Consider the following 18,460-nt stretch of genomic DNA (forward strand, 5'->3'; position numbering starts at 1 on the left):
CCGCCCCATGGTCCTGAAGGCTGCCATGTGGCTATCTTGGACTTTAAAGCAGGCATTGTTCTTTCCTTACCTATCTACCATGAATGGTTAGAAGCATTGAAAAAACAAAATTACCATAATGAATAACCTAGAAACAACTGCAGTGGTCAAGAAAAAGCATTCTTTATTTTTTCCCCATGGTTTATGTCACAACTGTGGTTAGAGGGACAACTTTTCTGTTCCCAGCTAGTCCAGACCCAGCAGGCTTGTTCTGAGGCGCAGAATTTGCATTGGGTCAGAAGCTGTGAGGCTAACTAGCCAGAGCCCAGAGCAACAACACGCTTCAGTTACTGTTCTGGAAGTCTAGGGCAGGGGACCTAGGTAAGAGAGAGGGCCTAGATATGGAACAAGGGCATCTGGTCTCTGAAAGTGGGTTACTCCATTCCTTCTCCTTTTTGGAAATGGAGTACTTTGCTACTTTTTTGTGAAGCCCTGTAGCTGCCCCGGAGTATTTACATGCAGACTGATTTTTTTCCCTTCGGGCATTTGGTCCCCTTCTTTTGTCTTTTACCTCCTGGTGAATGGCATCAGTTTCTGTCCAGTTAGAGGGTGGGCCCCAGTCTAGCTCTGCCATGTTTAGTCTGCCTGTTTTCATCCCCACCTCACCCCACCTCACCCTGTCCAGTCCTGAGACATCTGTGACCAGTGTTTTTCTCCTTCCTCCTTTCTCTCTGGTAGTATCACCTAATTTCAGCACTCTGTTATCTAGGACCGCTTAAGTAAGGGTAGCCTGAATTGACTTGAGAGAATAGAGCCGAGCTAAGAGCAAGAGCGAGCTCCCTAAGAAAGGAGGCTTTGTATTTACACAATGCCCTTTCCCTGGCCCTCAGGCCTCTAACCTGCCCCATAGCACTACTCTTTCTGAGGGCAGTTAAAATCCTGGCTGTAAACAGGACCTCCTTTCTTTCTCGGCTTCTTGGGAAACACTGATGTGGGCCTCTTGTTACTGAGCAAGTGATTTGGAGTGGTTCTTGCACTGAAACGAGAAATTCTCCCTTGCTCCAGTTGCATTTGACGAGAGAGAGGGGTCCCTTTGATGACAGCACTGAAAGGCTAGGAGAATGAGGCAGTGGGATGAACTCTGCAGACTGGCAAAAGATGGAGGGTAAGGAAGGGAAGACCATCTGAAAAGGCTAGAAAGAGTCATACTTCTTAAACTGTGAGATGGTGTCTGGAAGAGAGAACTCTCCTTTGGCCGGCGTGGGAAGGACCTGGAGTGATTGTCTTTCCCTTTATGCTGTGTCTGATGTTGCTTTGGGTGCTGGATGTTGATAAGGATTGTAAGTGTGCTTGATTGGCTGTACTTCCGCAGCCAAGCAGGGCAGGTATGAGGATCAACAAAGCAGAACCTGGAGATCCAAAGTCAAAATGACAAGATCTTTAAGGCATTTCAGGCACCTCTTTTGAGCCATTTAAGTTTTCCCCGTGATTTATCTTTGAACTTGAGTAAATGGCTTCTAAGCTTCCTATGGCAACCTTTATAACCTTCTATGATCCTCGGCCCCTATGTTGCCAGTGTCTTGCATGGTTTAGTTTCTTCTCAAAAAATTTCCTTTGTAGACTTCAAAGAAGAATGGGTGTCCCTTTGAGAAAATGTCGGCTGGGCACAGCTGACTTCCTTTTATCACTAACATTGGCTTTACAAAAAGTGAGTGTCCTGTCACAGACACCTTGTGTTGAGTACTCTGGATGGGAGGATTCATTAGAAGTAGAAAGTCTGGCCCTTGTTCTCTGGAGCAGGAAGAAGAGTTGGAAGTAAAGAGAGGATGGGAATAACTGTTGGGGTCTGAGCTGCACCCTTTTTGTACAATTTGTCTTTGGAATGAGTTGACTTCTGGCTTTCTTGGAGAGGGAAGGTGGCCAAGTGTGTTTGATTCCATTTTTTGGAAACACCTAGGACTTGGAAAGGACCTTGGCTTCTAAAAGCCAGCCATCCAGTGTTTCACCTCACCTAATGGAATTGTTACTCCCAGTCCCAAGGATAGACAGTTGGAGGGGGGAGTTCTTCATGCTGAGCTTTAGAAGCTACTTCTCCTTGGTCTTCAGTTAAAGAGGAAGACTTATGGACCTCAGCTTCTTGGAGAGTTGGCTCTGGGACTAAGCTGGTCCTCGGCCCAAGTTCTGAAGGTACTTGGAGTTCTCTGACACCTTCCAGAGTAAAATTACTGGTTGGCTTGCTCACTTTGGGGCACGAGCTTTTGCTTTCTAGAAGAAAGCCACCCAGAGGTCTGTGGCCTGAAGGGCATGATGGGTTCTCAGGGGCTGTGGGGCAGAGTTTTTCTGCCTGATTTGCTGTTAAAGCTGGGAGGCCAGATTCCTCAGATGGGGCTCCAGTTCCCTCCGAAAGACAGATGTCGATGTCTGCCATGGTCCCCTTTATTTTATTTCCTTCCGGATCCGTGACTTCCCACTTATACAGCTCTGCCATCCTGCTCCCCGTACTGCTTGCTCCGTGGGGGCTGACTTTGGGTTGGTCCGTGTCTGGAGCATCTGGCTCGGAGGAGAGCCCTTCTGACCTTGTGCCTTCCCAGGGGCAGACTGTCTCCCCCTCTCTGTTGACTTTTGCTGCTTCTTGTGAAAAATGTTCTTCAGTCCCTCCAGATCCTGCCTTTTGCAGGAACATCTCTCCTTGCCCTTGAGATTCTCTGTCCACCTCTTGTTCCAGTCCCCCTTTCTCTGCTGCCCCTTGACTCACTTCCCAAAGGCAGATGTCTGTTTTCTTATCAGAGGGAGCCTCTTCCACTTCCCATGGACACACTTCCGCCACCCTGGCCCCCACACTGCCCGCTGCCTTGGAACTTTCTTCGCTTCTGTCAGAAGCTTGTGGTGCTGTTTGTGGAGACAGACCCCCACAGTCTTGACTCTCCTGGGGACCCACAGCCTCCTGCTTCCCATCTGCACTTTCTGGCTTTTCCTGAACGGCCACGACTTTGTGCTCTGGTTTTTCTGGGGCTTTCCCCTTCTCTTGAGGTTCCCCTTCTCCATCCTGTCTTGACACCCCTTCCTCAGGGATTCTTTCAGTCACCTCCCAGGGACAGATCTCAGCGTTGGCACCGCTGTCAGGTTTGGGAGTGTCCACAGCAGGAGTATCCCACGGGCAGACCTCAGTGAGCCTACCGCCAGGGCTGGGCAGTGTCTGAGAGCCGGCTTTAGGTTGGTCAGGGCACTGATTGTCTGTGTGGGAGAAGGAGCCCGCCGGGGCCATGCTCTCCTGTGGATGGATAGGTCGTAGTTCATTGCTTGCTTTTCCCCCACCTTCAGCAGTGGCTTCTGCTTTTTCTGGGGTTATGTGTTCTGGGAAGGAACCCATCTTTGGGTCTTGTGTCGGGTCCCCTTTCTCTGCTGCCTCATCACTCACTTCCAAGGAGTGCCCTTTGGCCACTCTGCTACCCCTGCTGCTGGACAAGTTTGAGACCTCGGGGGCCTGAGCAGAGGGTGCCCTCAAGTCCTTCTCCCAAGGACACATAGCTTCCTGCTCTTGACTCAGTTTTGTCTCCCATTTTGATACGTCTTCTCCCAGGGAGGTGAGTCTCCCCTTTTCTAGATTTTTCTCCCTCTGCCCCACTGAATCAGTCCCCATCTGTTGTTCCAGTTCCTTCCCAGGGGCTCCTTCATCCACCTCCCATGGACAGATCTTGGCTTTTTCATTGGTAGGCACTCTCTCTGCTTCCCAGGGACACACTTCAGCTGGCCTGCACCCCACACGGTCCAGTTCCTGGAGCCCAGCTTTTGGTCTGTCAGTGCCCAGTGCATCTGAATGCCAAGAGGAGCCCCCTGGATCCAAGCTCTCCCAGGGGCAGGCCACCTCCCGCTCCCGGGCCTGCCTCTCTGGCTTCTTTGGAGCAGTAACAACTACCTCTCCAGGTCCAGAATCTATAGAAGCCTTTCCTGTATCGTTTGGAAATTGCCTAATGGTCTCAATTCCCAAAGCCCCTTTCTCCCCTACTCCAGCGCTCACTTCCCAGGGACAGATCTCTGCCTTCTCAGCAGGCAGGATTTCCTCCACATCCCAGGGACAGATCTCAGCAGTTTTGCTTCCCACACTGCCTGACATCTGGAAACTGGTTTTGGGTCTATCTGTGCCTTCAGGACCAGGTTGTGGGGAGAAGCTGCCAGCGTCCACACTCTCCCAGGGGCAGACTGCTTCCTGCTTTTGCATCTGTCCCTCAGGCTTTTCCCAAGTTGTGCTGTCTTTGATTCCTGATGTTCCCGGCATCTTCTCCGTGTCCTTTTGAGATTCTCCTCCTTTGGGGGCCTGTCCCGATGTCCAGCCCTCTGTCGTTCTTTCATTCACCTCCCAGGGACAGATTTCTGCCTTGGCAGGCATTGCTTCCTTTGCCTCTAACCTGACATCTTCCCGTGGACATGCCTGTGCTGCTCTGCCGCCTCTGCTGCTGCGGAGCTGGCCACCAGCTTTGGATGAGGAATTGTCTAGATGTGGGCTGGAGTGCCCAGGGGCTGTGCTCTCCCAGGGACACACTGACTCCTGCTGTTGACTAAATTTCTGCACTCCTTTCCCAGTTTGTTCCCCCATCTCTCCCAAGCTTCCTTTTCTGGAGGTTTTCCTCTTTTCCTGGAGAGATTCTCCACCTGTCCCCTGACTCATCAGTTCCTTCCCCACTACCTCATCACCCAGCTCCCAGGGACAGATCTCTGCTTTCCCAATAGCAGGAGCATCTCTTGCCTCCCACGGACACACCTCAGTGATGCTACTGCCCAAACTCCCTGAGCACTCAGGGGTTCCTGGGGCCTGAGTAGAGACTGCTGAGGGGCCCCGGAAATCTGTCCTTTCCCACTGACAAAGAGATTCCAAGCCTTCACCCAGTTTCTGTTCTTTCCAGAAGATTGCTTCCTTGGGAGTTTTCTGCTTTTCCTGGGGGAGCTTCTCATTTTCTCTTTCACTTGCCTCCCAGGGACAGAGCTCTGCCTTGGTGATGTCAGAGGTACAAGCTCCTGGGCCAGCAGCCTCCAACTGACGCGTCTCCACCTCTCTAGGCTCCACACTGCCCATTGCCTCACACCTGCCCTTGGTTCTGTCAGAGTCCTGAGGGGCTGACTGAGGCGACACACCCCCAGGATGGGCACTCTCCCAGGGACACACTGCCTCCTGCCCCCTGACCAGCCTCTCTGGCTTTTTCCGAGCAACGGCAGCCACATCTTTGGGCTCTGATTTGTCTGAGGTTTTCCCCCTCTCGTTTTGGGAGACGTCTAGATCGTGCCTCAGCGCCTCCTCCTCAGGGACTCCCCTCACCTCCCAGGGGCAGATCTCTGCCTTGTTGCTACTGTCAGGCTGACACATTTCTGATGCGGTGACGTCCCAGGGGCATACATCTGTCACCCTGTGGTCAGCACTGCCCAGGGGCTGGAAGCCAGCTTTGGGCAGTTCCCGCCACCCCACAGGGGCTTCTTTTGCTTGCTTAGCATTTTTGTCCCCAACGGTGCCCTGCCTGACTTGCCTCAGTATGGCAGGCCCTGTTTTTCCTGCTCTCCCAACCTTCTCCTCCCCTAGGCCCTGGGATGTCCTCCTGCCTCTGTCTTCTTGTTCCCTGCTGCCCTCCTGGTGACGGACTTGGAGCATTCTGCCTGTGTGAGTGTTCTGTTGGTTCTGGAGGGACTCCTCGTCGTCACAGGGGGCGAGCGCGGCCTGCTTACTCACCGCCTTGGGCCGGCCTGGCCTGGGAGATCTGGGGCAAGCCCCCACACCCTCTCCTGAAGCTCGGCCCTTCTCCTTCTCAGGACTCCCTTCTCCGCTCTCCTTCTCTTGGTATGCGCTCCGAGAACGGGTCAGAGCTTTGATAGCCAGTCCCAGACTGCGCATGGAACCCTGCTGAACAGGGGTCTTGAGGCTGTGGGATTTGGAGAAGACCTTGGGCCTGTCCTCATCCTCATCGGCTTCACCCTGGAGATGCCCGTCCTCTGTGTCTGTCCCGTTCTTCCCTGCTCCCCTCTTCTCGACTGCCACAGAGAGGGCCCTCCAAAGCCTGGCCCGACCTGGGGCGGGAGAGCGGTTGCCTTGCTCTGGCCCCAAGGGGCGTTCCTGAGCCACATTTTCTTTCTTCACTGGCAGTTCTGCATTCTCCCAAGGGCAGATGTAGGTGAGTAGGCTGGGGCTTTGTGGGGGTACTGGGATGGGTGCCAGGGCAGGGGCAGGAGCTGGCATCAGAGCTGGAGCCAAGGTGGAGGTGGGAGACCGCATCCCTGGCTCCCCCAGGCCCACCCCAGACGTGGCCATGATGGGTGTGGAGATCTGGTGCCGAATGGGCGGACGGGGCAGCCTTCTCACGGCCTCCCCGTGCAGCTCTCCGGAGGCGTGGGAGCTGTCCACGCTGCTGCTCTTGGCCGGGGACGGCGGGGCCGACAGGGGGACCGCTCGAGCTCGCTCCAGCCTCCGGGCCGAGGGCCTCCGCGCGGGGCTGGCCAGGGCGGCCTCTGCCTTCCTTCTGTCCTCCCGCTCCCTCGCCTGCCGGTAGGTCTCCTCCAGGTAGGCCTGGCTGGCCACGAGCAGGGCCTTTTCCCTGGAGCCGGCCACGACGCTCAGCGCCTCGTGCAGCGAGGCGGGCCGGGCGCGGGGCGGCCGCTCTCCCGCCGCCAGGTTGTGGGCGCTGGCCGACCTGAAGCCCAGCGCGGGCGGCCCCGCCGGCGACTCGCGGCTCTGGGACCGCGGGCCCCTCCTGGCCAGCGTCCTCCTCAGCAGCGAGTCGAGCAGAGGCGGGCTCTGCTCGCCGCGGGGCTCGCGGTCCGGCTCGCAGGTGCTGCGGGACTTGCGCAGGCCCGGCGGCGCGGCGGGCTCCCGGGGGCCGGCGCTGAGCAGCCGGCGGCGGGAGGAGCCGGGCAGGCTGCCGCGGCCCGCGGAGCCCGAGTCCTGGGAGTGCTGGCGGCTCAGGGCCTCGGGGAACTCGGCCAGGTACCTCATGAAGGAGCGCCCCAGGCCCTGGCGCCAGCTGCCCCGCTTCTTGGGCAGGTGGGGGTTGTTCGCGGCCATTTCCTTGGTCTTGTGGACCTCGAGCTGGGCGTAGAGCTTCTTCAGCTCGTCCTGGGGGCGGGAGGACCGGGAGAGCAGAGCGGGCGGTGAGGGCCAAGCTCTCCATCCCCTCCCGGCGCTGCCCTGCCCCTCAGCCCTTGCTCAGGCCATTTTCTTTGGGGGATCTCTTTCCCACCAAGCGGGGTCGCTTCCCTGCTCTTAAAACTCTCAGAATTCACCTCTCGGTCCTGCAGGGCCAACAACCACCTAGATCCCGAGCCCGACCTGCTCAGCTCTGAGGACTCAGCGCGCACTGCCTTCTCTGGGCAGTGTGGTCTGGTGGGAAGTCCCCAGCTTGGAGGACAGGAAACCTGGGTTTGAGCCTGCCGACCCATCATATGCCTCCAGGCTATTTTCTTGCCCTCTCTGAACCTCTGCTTCAATAAAGTAAGGAAAACTGGCTGCCTAGTGTTCACTTCCTTAAGAGGATTATATGAGGTTGGTGGGACCAGTGGGTGTGAAAACTGCCGTATATTCAGATGTAACTAACAGTATGGGGCTTTGAAAGTCTTTTGTACTTTCCCCCACAGCCAGCATAGGGGACGTACACGGGCTGCTGTTCCCCAAACTGGAGGGTCAAGGATGGCATCGCCATGGCAACATGCCTCCACTCTGGCCTGCCTGCTGGATTGGGGTTCAGCCTTTCCCCAGGGGGCAGGAGGCAGGGCAGGCAGAGCTCAGACGGTGAGGAGGACACGAGGGAAAGACAGGCAGAGGCAGCTGAGATAAGGAATTGGAGGATGTAAACAAGTCAGGTGTGGAGGGGGCCCCAGGGGGTGTGGAGGGATGGACAAAATGGCTTCCCGGGACTGTTCCCACATGCAGGTTCTAGAAAACAATGGGCTTTACCACCAGGTCTCTTTACTTCCTACCCTCTGAGCCTCTCGTTAGGGTTCCTGTGACTATAGTGATATTCTTAAGCAGAAAAATAAGGTAAGGATGCTCTCCTGATGTAAGACTCAGGAAGAACTTCTTCCTTTCTCTAACACTGCTGGATCCAGGGAAAGGGGATCCTGGTGTGGAAATCCCTGGTAGCCACTCACTGCCTGAATGACCCAGCCCCAATGGTCCTAGGGTCGCTTACTGCCTGGCGTGCTGGGGACTGAGGGGTTTCTTAGTCTGCCCCTCAAGGTGGCCCTGCTGAGTGGGAGTGGAGGACACAGGAGACACAGGTGACTTGAGCTCCACTCATGTTCTGCCTCTACCTTGCCAAGTGGGCATCAGGAATCTGGTTTCTGGGGTTTTGGGGGGTCTTTCCACTTGCGTGGCCTCCTTTGAGTAGAGTCAGGGGAAGCAGCTTAGAACAATGGTGGAGAAGTGAGGGAGGCAGGTCTTAGAGGAAAAGCTAGGGGAAGGAGAGGGGACCTGCAGTGGCACAGAGCCCGGGTGGCAGGGCAGCAGTGCCTCCCGCCCAGTCCCTGGGGATCAAGAGGATGTAGGGAGGGCAGCACCTACCCGAATGTCTCCAGGGTCCAGGCTACGCTCACTCCAGGCTGAGGCGATGCTGTTGTTGAGGTAGGAGCCTGAGCGCTGCAGGTCCAGCTCGTCCTCGTACACCTCATCCAAGATCTCCTCTCGGGGAGGAGCCCCGGGCTTCTGGAACTGGCCAGGGTGGGCACGATCAGGAAGAAGACTCACCTTGGCTCCCTCCCCATGGCATATGTATTTATTCCATAAATCTTCACCTCCTCTCTGATTGGGCTCCTTGGGGGTCCAAGGAGTATTGTTCTCTCTCCTTCCTGATTTTCTTTGGCTCATAGACTAGGGGTCTCAATGCCCTGCCCCCACAATTCCTAGCCATTTCCTTCAGCACCCTCCCACACACACACCTATCTTTCTGTAACTGTTTCCAAGTTGATTTTCAGAGTCTGCCAACCTTCAAATTGTGTTACCAGGGCCCCCTTAAGCCCTAGCTCTTATTTCCCTTACCCAGGGATTGGAGACAGAGCTTCCTTCCCTGACTCCTAAGTGGGCTCCTCGCTCAGGACTCAAATCTCTCAGGGCCCAGGGTGTCATTCTCACCCTGACCTGGAGAGGGTGCTGTGGGCACAGCAGCGCCACAGCGCTCCTGGCAAAGGGGCTGGGGTCAGCCTCGCAGCAAGGCCAGAAGAGCTCACCTTAGGGATGAAGATCAGGGCTAGTGTGGCGGTGACTGTGCTGTGGGTGTGAAAGAAGGAGAGGAGGAGCGTCCAGTCTGGGTGCAGAGAGGGAACCAGTACAAACCTGAGGGCGAGGTGGGAGGGGGATGGTTAGCTGTGGGTGCGAGTGGCCTCTCTCACCAGTTTCAGTGGCTCTCCACCGCAGCCCCAGCCCTGATCTCCGGGAGGTGCTCAGTGGAGTGAGGAGGGCACTCCTCCTTCTTCCTGCGCTCCCACCTCAGGGCTCACGTTAATCTCCACCTCCGAGAAGCCTTCCCAGACTACTCCAGCTTGCTTTCTCTGGTTGTTTATAGCACTTAACTCTGTTATGCACCACCAGGTGGGCTGATTCTACCTTCACCACAGGGACACTCATGGCAGGCTTGCTGCAAGGACAGTTGAGGTGGGAGGGGGAAGAAGGCAGGGAGAATGGAGCCTGTATGGGGGTGGTGGTGTGTAGAATGGGAGAGGAGTTAGGAGTGGGGCATGCTTCCTCTTCTTGGGTGTTGGGTGAGACACGTGGTACAGGAAGGGTATCTGTGGGGTAGGGAGAGAGCTACAGGCGGCGGGCCTTTCTCACCTTGCTGAGGCGTAGCAGGTGAGAGGGGCTGTGGGATGGGGGTACCCTCACCTGGGAGAGGGGAGGAGTGGTGTTAGGGTGGGAGGCGTGGCGGGTAGGAGGGCCTGTCCTCACCTGGCTGCGTGGAAGGCAGCAGAAAGCAGCAGCTCATTGTGCAGGGCGATGCCCATGTACCGCGGCTCGTGGAAGGCTGAGGGGACAGCCCGGGTGGCATAGCAGAGGAAGCTGCCCCAGCACAGGAGCAGCATCTCGGCTGTGGGGAAGTAAGGAGAGCCGGGCACCACCTCAGCACTCATGCCACCCCTTTCTCTGTAGGCCGTGCTGTGGGGAGCCTGACCCAGGGGTCCAGGTACAAGGCAGGAGGGCCCCTGGAGGTACAGGGCAGGAGACCAAAGTGAGGCTGGGCTCAGTGGAAGCAACTCACCCACAACCATGATGTAGTCCCAGCGGTCCTGGTGGCAGAGGTAGAAGTGGCGGCCCGTGCGAGTGTGGCCTCGCGTCACCAGGGATGTGTGCTGAGTGCCTTGCTCTAGGACCCCTGCTGTCCATACAGCCAGGAAGCCCAGCACCAGCAGCAGAAGCAGCCCCAGACGCCGCAGCAGCCGCCCACTGCTCAGGTGGGGGCCCCGCTGGGCCGTTCGAGAGAGAAACAGCTGGAGCACTCTACAAGGGTTAGAGTGTGGCTGGCGGATGCGGGGAGGGGGGACGGCTCTGACCATTGCTTCCCTTCCCTCCACACATCCCTGTCCTCCCATCCCTTCCATGGTTCACTGCCTCCTCTTGCCCTCAAAAAAGTTACATGGAGGGGAGGGCCATAGTGATGGGAGCAGGCCCTGGGGGCACAGAGGAGTAGAGCTGGTAGGGGTCTGGCTGTGAAGAACTCCATTCCATAAGTGAGCTGAAGTGGCCTGGAGTGAGCAGTGCGAGAGCAAGTTCTGCCCCAGACCCTACCTGTAAAGCTTGAGTATAATGGTGCCGTAGACAGTGGCAAAACCCAGCAGCCGGACCCAGCGGAGAGCGATGCAGCGGAATACACTGGGCTTGAAGTACAGGATGAAGACCTGGTGGGGAGGGGGCAAAGATAGTTGCTTTCCACTGCACTTCCACTATGCGCCAGGCCTATGCTAAGCACATTGCTGATCCTCCTAACAGCCTTGTCATAGAGGCATCATCACCTCCATTCTGCAAAGGAGCACCTTTGTTATCAGAGAGGTTAGGTAACTTGTCCTAAGTCACACAGCAGGTCATAGAGCTCTCTTAAGCCTGGACTGTTTGACTCCAGAGATCACTAGGCCAGCCTGTCATTTGTGGGTATGAGTAGGGAGATTTTGAGAAGTCTTCAAATCCCCCCAACAGGGCAGAGAGGAAGGATTCTGGGCTTGGAGGGTGCCAGGTTGGGGCTATGGGGGATCCTGGGAGGTGGGGTCAGTCTCTGGCCACAAACTCACAGGGAAGTAGAGCAGCAGTGATCCAAAAAGGATGGTTTCTAGCAGTACCACTCCAGAGGCCCGGATCCTCTGTGAACCCAGAAAAAAAAGAGGCATGTAAGCAGGGCAGCATGAGGACAGAGCCTGGAGGATGGTGCAGGAGGGTCTCAGGTCTGTTTGAGGGGTCATCTCGTGGCCCTGGGCTAAAGCTTCACCCTGTAACATTATCTCTGCCCTCTGCATCCACAGCCACTCCCACCATAGGCTCTTAGCTCCACCGGCACTAAGCTTGGCTAAGGTCAAGGTTTCACATGGCCCCCGCCACCCGAGCCACATGCCCCTCTCAATCCCTGGCTGCAGACCTGGGCTAGAATCAGAGGTTGCTGCAGCTAGAAGGGATCTCAGGCTTTCCTCCAAGCTTTGGGTCAGACTGCCTCCTTGTCTAGAAACTCCCTTCTCTCTCGGTGGACCGTCAACCTCGGCTCAATGTCACGTTCTCCAGAAAGTCTTCCCACGTCATCTCAGGCAGGATGACTGGGTCCCCTCTCTGAGCCGCTACAGCAACTGACACCTCCATCCTGGCCCCTGTCTTGCTGTGCTGTCATTTTATTTACCTGTCTGCTTCCTCCATTCAACTGGGAGCTCCATGAGGGACCAGATCCCTTCCCCTAGTGCCTACACAGTGTTTTGAATCAAGTCCAATGCCTTCATTGCACAGGTGAGGAAACAGGTCTAAGGTGGTGAGGTCACTTGCCTAATGTCACATAGTGAGTTAGATTAAGAATCAGGACCAGAACCCATTTCTCTCAGGTTCTAGTCTTACGTAGTCTCTGGTCTCCAGCTGATGCTAGAGACTCAGGATGGGTAGATGTGTCTGTAGAAGAGAGATGTGGGGCCTTCCTTGCCTTGCTCTGGCGGCAACGGTAGCAGACCAGCATGCTCAGGAAGACAGCCAACATGCAGCACGTCTGGCAGGCCAACACCACTGCCCGCAGCGCCGGGGCTTCCTCCACCAGGCACGGCGTGGCATCCAGGCAGCTGGAGCAGCCCTCAGCACATGGTTGGCACCGCAGCAGCCTCCCTGAGCTGCCTTGGGGCGACCCGAATTGCCCGGTAGGCCGGACAGCACCCTCCTCTGAGTCTATAAAGAACAAGATGGGTGCAGGGAGGGGGCATGGCTGGGACAGCCTGAGACCCCAGCCTTCTCTCCCAATGGTCAGCACAGCTCTCTCCCTGCCCTCTTATGGTCTGTGGCCCTTGGGGTAAGGTCAGGAGCGGGTAGGAATGAAGAAGTAAATACTTTCAGGGGAAGGCAGGGTAACAGGAAGAGGTGATGCCAGGCTAGGACTCATTGCAAGGTCAGCTTGCATTAGACTGGCATGTTATAGGCGCATTCGCAGAAGGCACAGACACCCCCAAATTGGGACCCTGCCTGCATCTCCTGCTTCTCTCGACATTCTTCCCTCGCCCCATGAGTTTTCTCCCAGTGTCTCATCCCAACCTGCCTTTCTTCCCCAGATGCGCCCCGCTCCGATCAGCCCAGCCTGCAAAACACCTGCCTGGCCCTCACCATAGTTACATACCTCTGGAGCTGCTTGCCCCGTAGAAGCCGGGTCGGCAGCGGCAGACGTAGTGGCCAAGGACAAAGCCCTGACTCTCCAGGGGGACACACTGTGGGGATGACAAACACAAAAGGTATTCCCATGGGGCTTTCCCTCCCAGGAAGAGATGGAGGGTCCATCTACCTTCCTACTCACAGCCCCTGGGTCTACACTGGGGAGCCCCACCAGAAAGCTTCCGCAGCCCTTGGGAAGCCTTCCCTCCCTGGAAACCCTACTCTGCCCCCCACCATTGCCTCTCCTCTCCAAGAGAGCTTGAAGCAAAGAGTATGGAGATGGATCACCCTTTTATTCAGACTGGCGATGACAGGAGTCTCACAGGTCCCATTTCTCTGTCCCCAGCTGTTGCTAGAACAAGGTGCTGGGGAGGTGGAAGCAGGGGAACTCTGAGTTCAACCACACCTATGTGCCTACATCCTGCTTCAAAGGGTCCCCATCAGCCTCCTTCTCTGGCACACGGGTGGGTTGAAAAGGCCCCTATGGAGGAGCAGCTTCCTCCTTCAGGGCCATCTGGCTTTGGTGCAGGATTGCTCTCCCCAGCCCTAATGCCAGGCTAATGCCAGGCTGGTGGGATGCCAAGGCCAGCTCTTTATTCCACTTCCATCCATTGATGTTTACCCAGCAGGGGACAGAGCAGACCTCAGAGCCAGGCAGGGAAGATGAGCACATGGATGAGGTCAGATCTACTGTAGGAAGTGGCTGGGAACAGACAGCAGTGGGGCAAAGAAGGAAGGTTCCGTATCCAGCCCCTGACTTCATCTACAAGGTGCTTCTGAAATGTGGCCCAGCTTCCCCTCTTACTTGGACCACTGGAAAACGCTCTGTTCCTACCAGTCTGCGCCATTGGACAAACGCACACCCAGAGACATGAATGTGGCTGGGTTTAAAAGTGCACTGGACAATGGGAGCCCTTATCCATCGCTGGACTGAGAGCTCCAAACACATGTGCCCTGAAGAGCAACAGATGCCCAAACCCGCCCCCCCTCCCAGCAGGCTGCAGGGCTCGCCTTGGCTTTGGTTCAGCTCAGCAACAAGCATGCAGTCAGTGTCAGTGTGGAGCGGATTAGTTCACTGGCCTCCCAGTTTCCTAGTACTGAGCTTGCTTTCCATTATCCAGTTTCTCCTGCATCCACTTTGATTTTGCCAGCATCTGGCCTGGGTTCCATCACCTTTACTGGTCCCAGAGCTCTTCAGGCTCTTTCTCTGGTTAGTCTCCTCCTACACCCCAACCAATAATTCCACTTATTTCAACAAACACCCAACAGAGCATCTTTTGCGGTCCAGAAGGAGCCCTGAGGTCTGTTGACATGGACAATGTGATTCAGGAGAAGGAAAGGGGATGATTAACAGAGGCTCTGGAGGCGGTCCTGGGGAAGGGATCCTGGAGCACCCAGTACCAGAAGGGACAGCAGACAGGGAAGCACACTGAGATTGCAAAGGAATGAAGGTGGCTGTCTTGGGTGGGGGATGGGGCTGGGCTGTAAATGTCCTCACTTTTAAAAAGCCTGGTAACTCATCTCTATCTATCTCATCAATAGGGACTTTCCTGAAGCCCTGAGAGGCTGGTGTGCCTCTGTCAGCTGCTCCTGATGGCAGTGACGGGAAAGGTGGAGGAAGGCAGGACCCCAGTACCCCCACCCTCTGTATCCTTACCTGGGTGCTGTTGAGATCACACAGGTGTGTGTTAGAGTACCAGCCTGGGCCACTGGCACACTGATTGATGTCCACGCTCTGAAGATCTACGTCCATCTGCACCTGCCCCCTAGGGCAGTGAATTGGCAGTTAGGGGTACAGTGAAGGATGCCAAGGTGGACATGTGTCCTTGGACCCCAGACCATGGGGCAATGCAAGCTCTACACACTGTAGCACAGTGGCTGCAGTGTGCCAGGAGAGAGGGCACACATGCACATGGTTTCTCCAGTGCTATTAACCCTCACTGTCTCCGCAGCAACAACCTTCCTCCCCCAAGGTTTTTCCCCCGCCTCCACCCCCCAACCCTCAGCTTTTCAACATCCTAGCATTTCCTGATTTCTATCAATGGGTAAAGGGAGGGGGCGAGACATATGGGAGCGACAGTTCTGATGATCTGTCTGGAAGGGACACACTTCCCCACTGCACGTATATACACACTCACACACACGCACACAAAGCACAGCTATTAACCACCCCCTCACTCTGCCCAAACCAGATCTGAACTGATCACAGCAAAGAAAATATGGAATAGAGGGGCCCAGAGTCAGAGCTGCCTGGCCCAAGGACTCTCAACCCCTGCTCTGGGCTGAATGGGGAGAGAGATGGCCAGGAGCCAAGCTGCCTGCAGCTAGGAGAGGAACTCTGCTGGAGACAATGAATGGGGACACACAGCTGGGGAAACAACATTGATTGTTGAATGCCTTGCAGTACAGTGTCCATTTGCTCCCTCCTTCCCATCATGGCTCCCAATCACCTCTTTACACCGGTTGGAAGAGGAGGTCAGTTATTTGAGTAATATCATACGTTCCTGGGTCAGAACTTGACGTAAGAATATAGCCACTGGGAGAGACCCTGTGGACCCGGCCAACTCCTGGGCAGAAAGGGCAATGGTTTGAAGCCTCCCCCCAGGTGTTTTCCTTCCCTTGCAGAGGCCTCCTTTTACAGTTCTACATTGCTAGAGAGCAGAGGATTTCACTCCCAAAGCACCCATCTAACTCCTCTGAGAAGCCGGTGCAGGGATTGTCACTGTTACCCACACCAGGCCTTCTCCTGCCTTGTACCCACTACTCAGACCTGGAGGCCAGGACCTATGCCCAGGTATTACCACACATCTATACACACACATATATATACCTGTGTACAAACGGATTCTGTCATATCTAGTGCATATACACATCTGTACATGTTAACACAGAGTTACAGATTCCCAGTCAACTGCAAATATACACAGCTGAATGCAAATACATCTGTGTCCCCCAGACACACAGGTGCATACCAAATGGCCTATGCGCAGCTGGCTGGACTTGGGCCCCCCACCCTACAAACCCACAATAGCATCAAAACGTGCACAAACCCACTTACCTGACCTCCGGGCTGAGGTCTGGCTTGAGTCCATAGAAGGTGGCTGAGAGTGTGGTAAGCCAGCCAGGACGGAGCCGACCCTCCTGGCATTCCAGGAAGGGAGAAGACAGCCTCACGTGCTGCACGTCCCCCACATATCCATCCCCCTGTGGCCACTTGGGGCTGCCAAGGCTCCCCAGGTCATTGGTCAGTACCCGCTTCTGCAGGTCAGGGGTGTGCAGGGCCTCGGCTGGGCTCTCCTCCTGCACCCTGTTCCCGGACAAGTCCTGAAGGATGGTCTCCTCTCCCATCCGGGTGGCCTGCAGGGCCAGCTGCAGGTGGCTGGCCCCCGGTGGAGGGTTAAATGTCAGTAAAGCCCGGTATGCCCTTGGGTCCCCCTCGGCCACACTGCGGACCAGTGCCTGGTACCACTCCACATCCTCCTCCACACTGGACTCCCGGATGTCGTTGGCTTGTAGCAGCATGTTGAGGAAATTGGCGGCCTGGGTAACGGTGCCCGCTGCCCTCCATAGGATTGGGGGGAGCCCTGGTCTGGCTCCTGCCCCATGGGCTTCATAGCGCTCACTGCAATTAGCCCCTGACAGCTGTTGGGCATCTCCAGAGTAGAGAAAAGCCAGGGCTGCCTCAGCCCCTTCTGGGGGCACCCACATGGGTACAGATCCTGGCTTGACTTGGAAGGACAGCTCAGGCAGAGAGCGGAGGAGCCTCGGACCCCCCAGAGCCCAACCGAAGAGGAAACAGCAGCCCAGCAGCCCCCACACAGGAGGAGGCATGACCACTGCCTCGGTGCCCATCCCTGGGGCAGCTCTCAGGGACCCTGGAGTCCAGGCTGCCTGGGGAATTTAGTGGCTCAGGAGATCCCAGGCAGAGGCTGGCCGTAGTCTGGGGCTGCCTGTTTGCATGCCTCCTATCCTCGCGTTCTCTCTTCCTCTCTCCCTCTCTCTCAGGCTCACGCTGTCTTGCTCGTTTTTTCTTCTCTAACGTCATCAGCTGGCTTCTGGACGTAGGCACGAGGGCTCTGCTCCCTCCTCTCTCAGTGTGGCCCCATTGCAAACCCTCTTAATCCTGGCACACCACCCTTCCCTCCCCCTCGTATCCAATATCTAGGCTCCCTCCCCCCATTCCCCACCCTACATCTGCTCCAGGGAGAGATAGAAGGGAGGGGGGAGGAAGGGACCAGTTGTTCTCTCTCTTCCTCCCTCCCTCCCTCTGCCCTTTGCTCCATTAGGAGAGATGGGCAAATCCAGGATGGGGCGCCATAGCAACCGCAGATGAGCCTGTGCCCCTCTCTCCACCCCTCTGCGCCACTCAGCCTTCTGGCAGCAATTTCGACGGCCATGATAAAGGGCCAAGCTGCAGCTCCTGGTAATCTGCTCTAGCTGCCTGTACCCGCTCCCCCGCCCCCCCACCCCCCACCCCGACACTGCGCTGCTGAATTGGAATTTGAGATTGGGGATGGCAAGGGTGGGCAAGAGAGCCCAATAAGTATAGGCTTTTAAAAAATATATTTATTTACTTATTTGGCTGCACTGAGTCTTAGTTGCGGCAGGCAGGATCTTTAGTTGTGGCATATGGGCTCTTTTAGTTGCGGTATGTGGGATCTAGTTCCCTGACCAGGGATTGAACCTGGGTCCCCTGCATTGGGAGTGTGGAGTCTTAACTATTGGACTACCAAGGAAGTCCCAAGGAAGCCCAGTAGAACCAGTAATCGATATTTGTACAGACTGTGGCAGTTTACAAACTGTCTTTCATGTGCATTATCTTAATGACTCTTTCCCACACCAACCTATGCTAAATATTCTTATCCCTATTTCATAGATGCAGATGGTAAGGCTCAGAGACTCACCCAAGATCATATAGCTGCTCCATTTGAGTTGGGACTCAAACCCTGAGCTCTGACTCCCATACACTGCCCCATCAAACCCCCACCATCACCCTGTTATTCATCCTTAGAGACCTCAAGAAAACCTTCCTGTAGAGGAGTAAAGCAAGGCCCAGAGAGGTGAAGGGACTTCTCTAGGATCGCACTGTTGCTCTTAGAGTAGGAGCCTCCACCAGGTCTCTACCTCCCCACCCAGGGAAGCCTTCCTTCTCCTGCATCACAGGGTTAACCCTGCCTGGAGGAGGGGGGACCTAGTGGGGAGGGGGGAAGAGAGGAAACAGCTTTGCCTCTGCTTCTCCCACCTTCATGAAAACCACCGCTAACCTCTCTTGTTCTTCCCCATCTTCTCACCCCTCACATCTTTCCCCCTGTTGGACACAGTAACTAGAGAGCCCAGAGTTAGCACTGTCTGAGGCAGCCTCCTTGGATCCAGAAGGCTGTGGATTCTTGAAGTCAGCCACGGAATAAAGCCCCTGCCTTCCTCTCCCTCCCTCTTCCACCACCTTCCCATCGCTGATGTGCTTCCCATCACTGATCACCCAGCAACCTGGCCCCAAGCACATGTGCTATGTTAGTTTCTTCCCTTCTCATTCTGCCCCCACCCCCACTTCTTAAACCTTTGATGTCCCAGATCCCTGAGTATATGTAGGAAGGGCTGGGTGGTGGTCGCTAAAATCTCCTCTTGCTTTACAGGTGGCCT

General features: G+C 55.9%; 1 protein-coding gene across 1 annotated transcript; it reads right to left on the reverse strand.

The window, feature by feature from the left end:
* Window positions 1-2,002: 2,002 nt before the first annotated feature.
* On the reverse strand, window positions 2,003-16,672 carry GPR179 (G protein-coupled receptor 179). The gene is made up of 11 exons (XM_057716579.1): window positions 15,879-16,672; window positions 14,478-14,586; window positions 12,789-12,876; window positions 12,111-12,346; window positions 11,227-11,295; window positions 10,730-10,839; window positions 10,203-10,441; window positions 9,893-10,031; window positions 9,178-9,283; window positions 8,516-8,662; window positions 2,003-7,072 (listed from the first exon to the last, which is right to left on the reverse strand). The coding sequence occupies exons 1-11, from the start codon at window positions 16,670-16,672 to the stop codon at window positions 2,003-2,005; spliced, it is 7,107 nt and encodes a 2,368-aa protein (XP_057572562.1).
* Between the last annotated feature and the right edge of the window lie 1,788 nt (window positions 16,673-18,460).

Source organism: Hippopotamus amphibius, chromosome 17 (assembly GCF_030028045.1).
Source record: "Hippopotamus amphibius kiboko isolate mHipAmp2 chromosome 17, mHipAmp2.hap2, whole genome shotgun sequence".
NCBI classification, from domain to species: domain Eukaryota; kingdom Metazoa; phylum Chordata; class Mammalia; order Artiodactyla; family Hippopotamidae; genus Hippopotamus; species Hippopotamus amphibius.

Coding starts and splice junctions, on each gene's coding strand:
- GPR179 (XM_057716579.1), bottom strand. CDS start 16,672: ATGGGCACCGAGGCAGTGGTCATGCCTCCTCCTGTGTGGGGGCTGCTG. Junction 10,840..11,226: donor CACTGCTGCTCTACTTCCCT/GTGAGTTTGTGG, acceptor CCTCCCCACCAG/GTCTTCATCCTGTACTTCAA. Junction 10,032..10,202: donor GGACTACATCATGGTTGTGG/GTGAGTTGCTTC, acceptor ACTTCCCCACAG/CCGAGATGCTGCTCCTGTGC.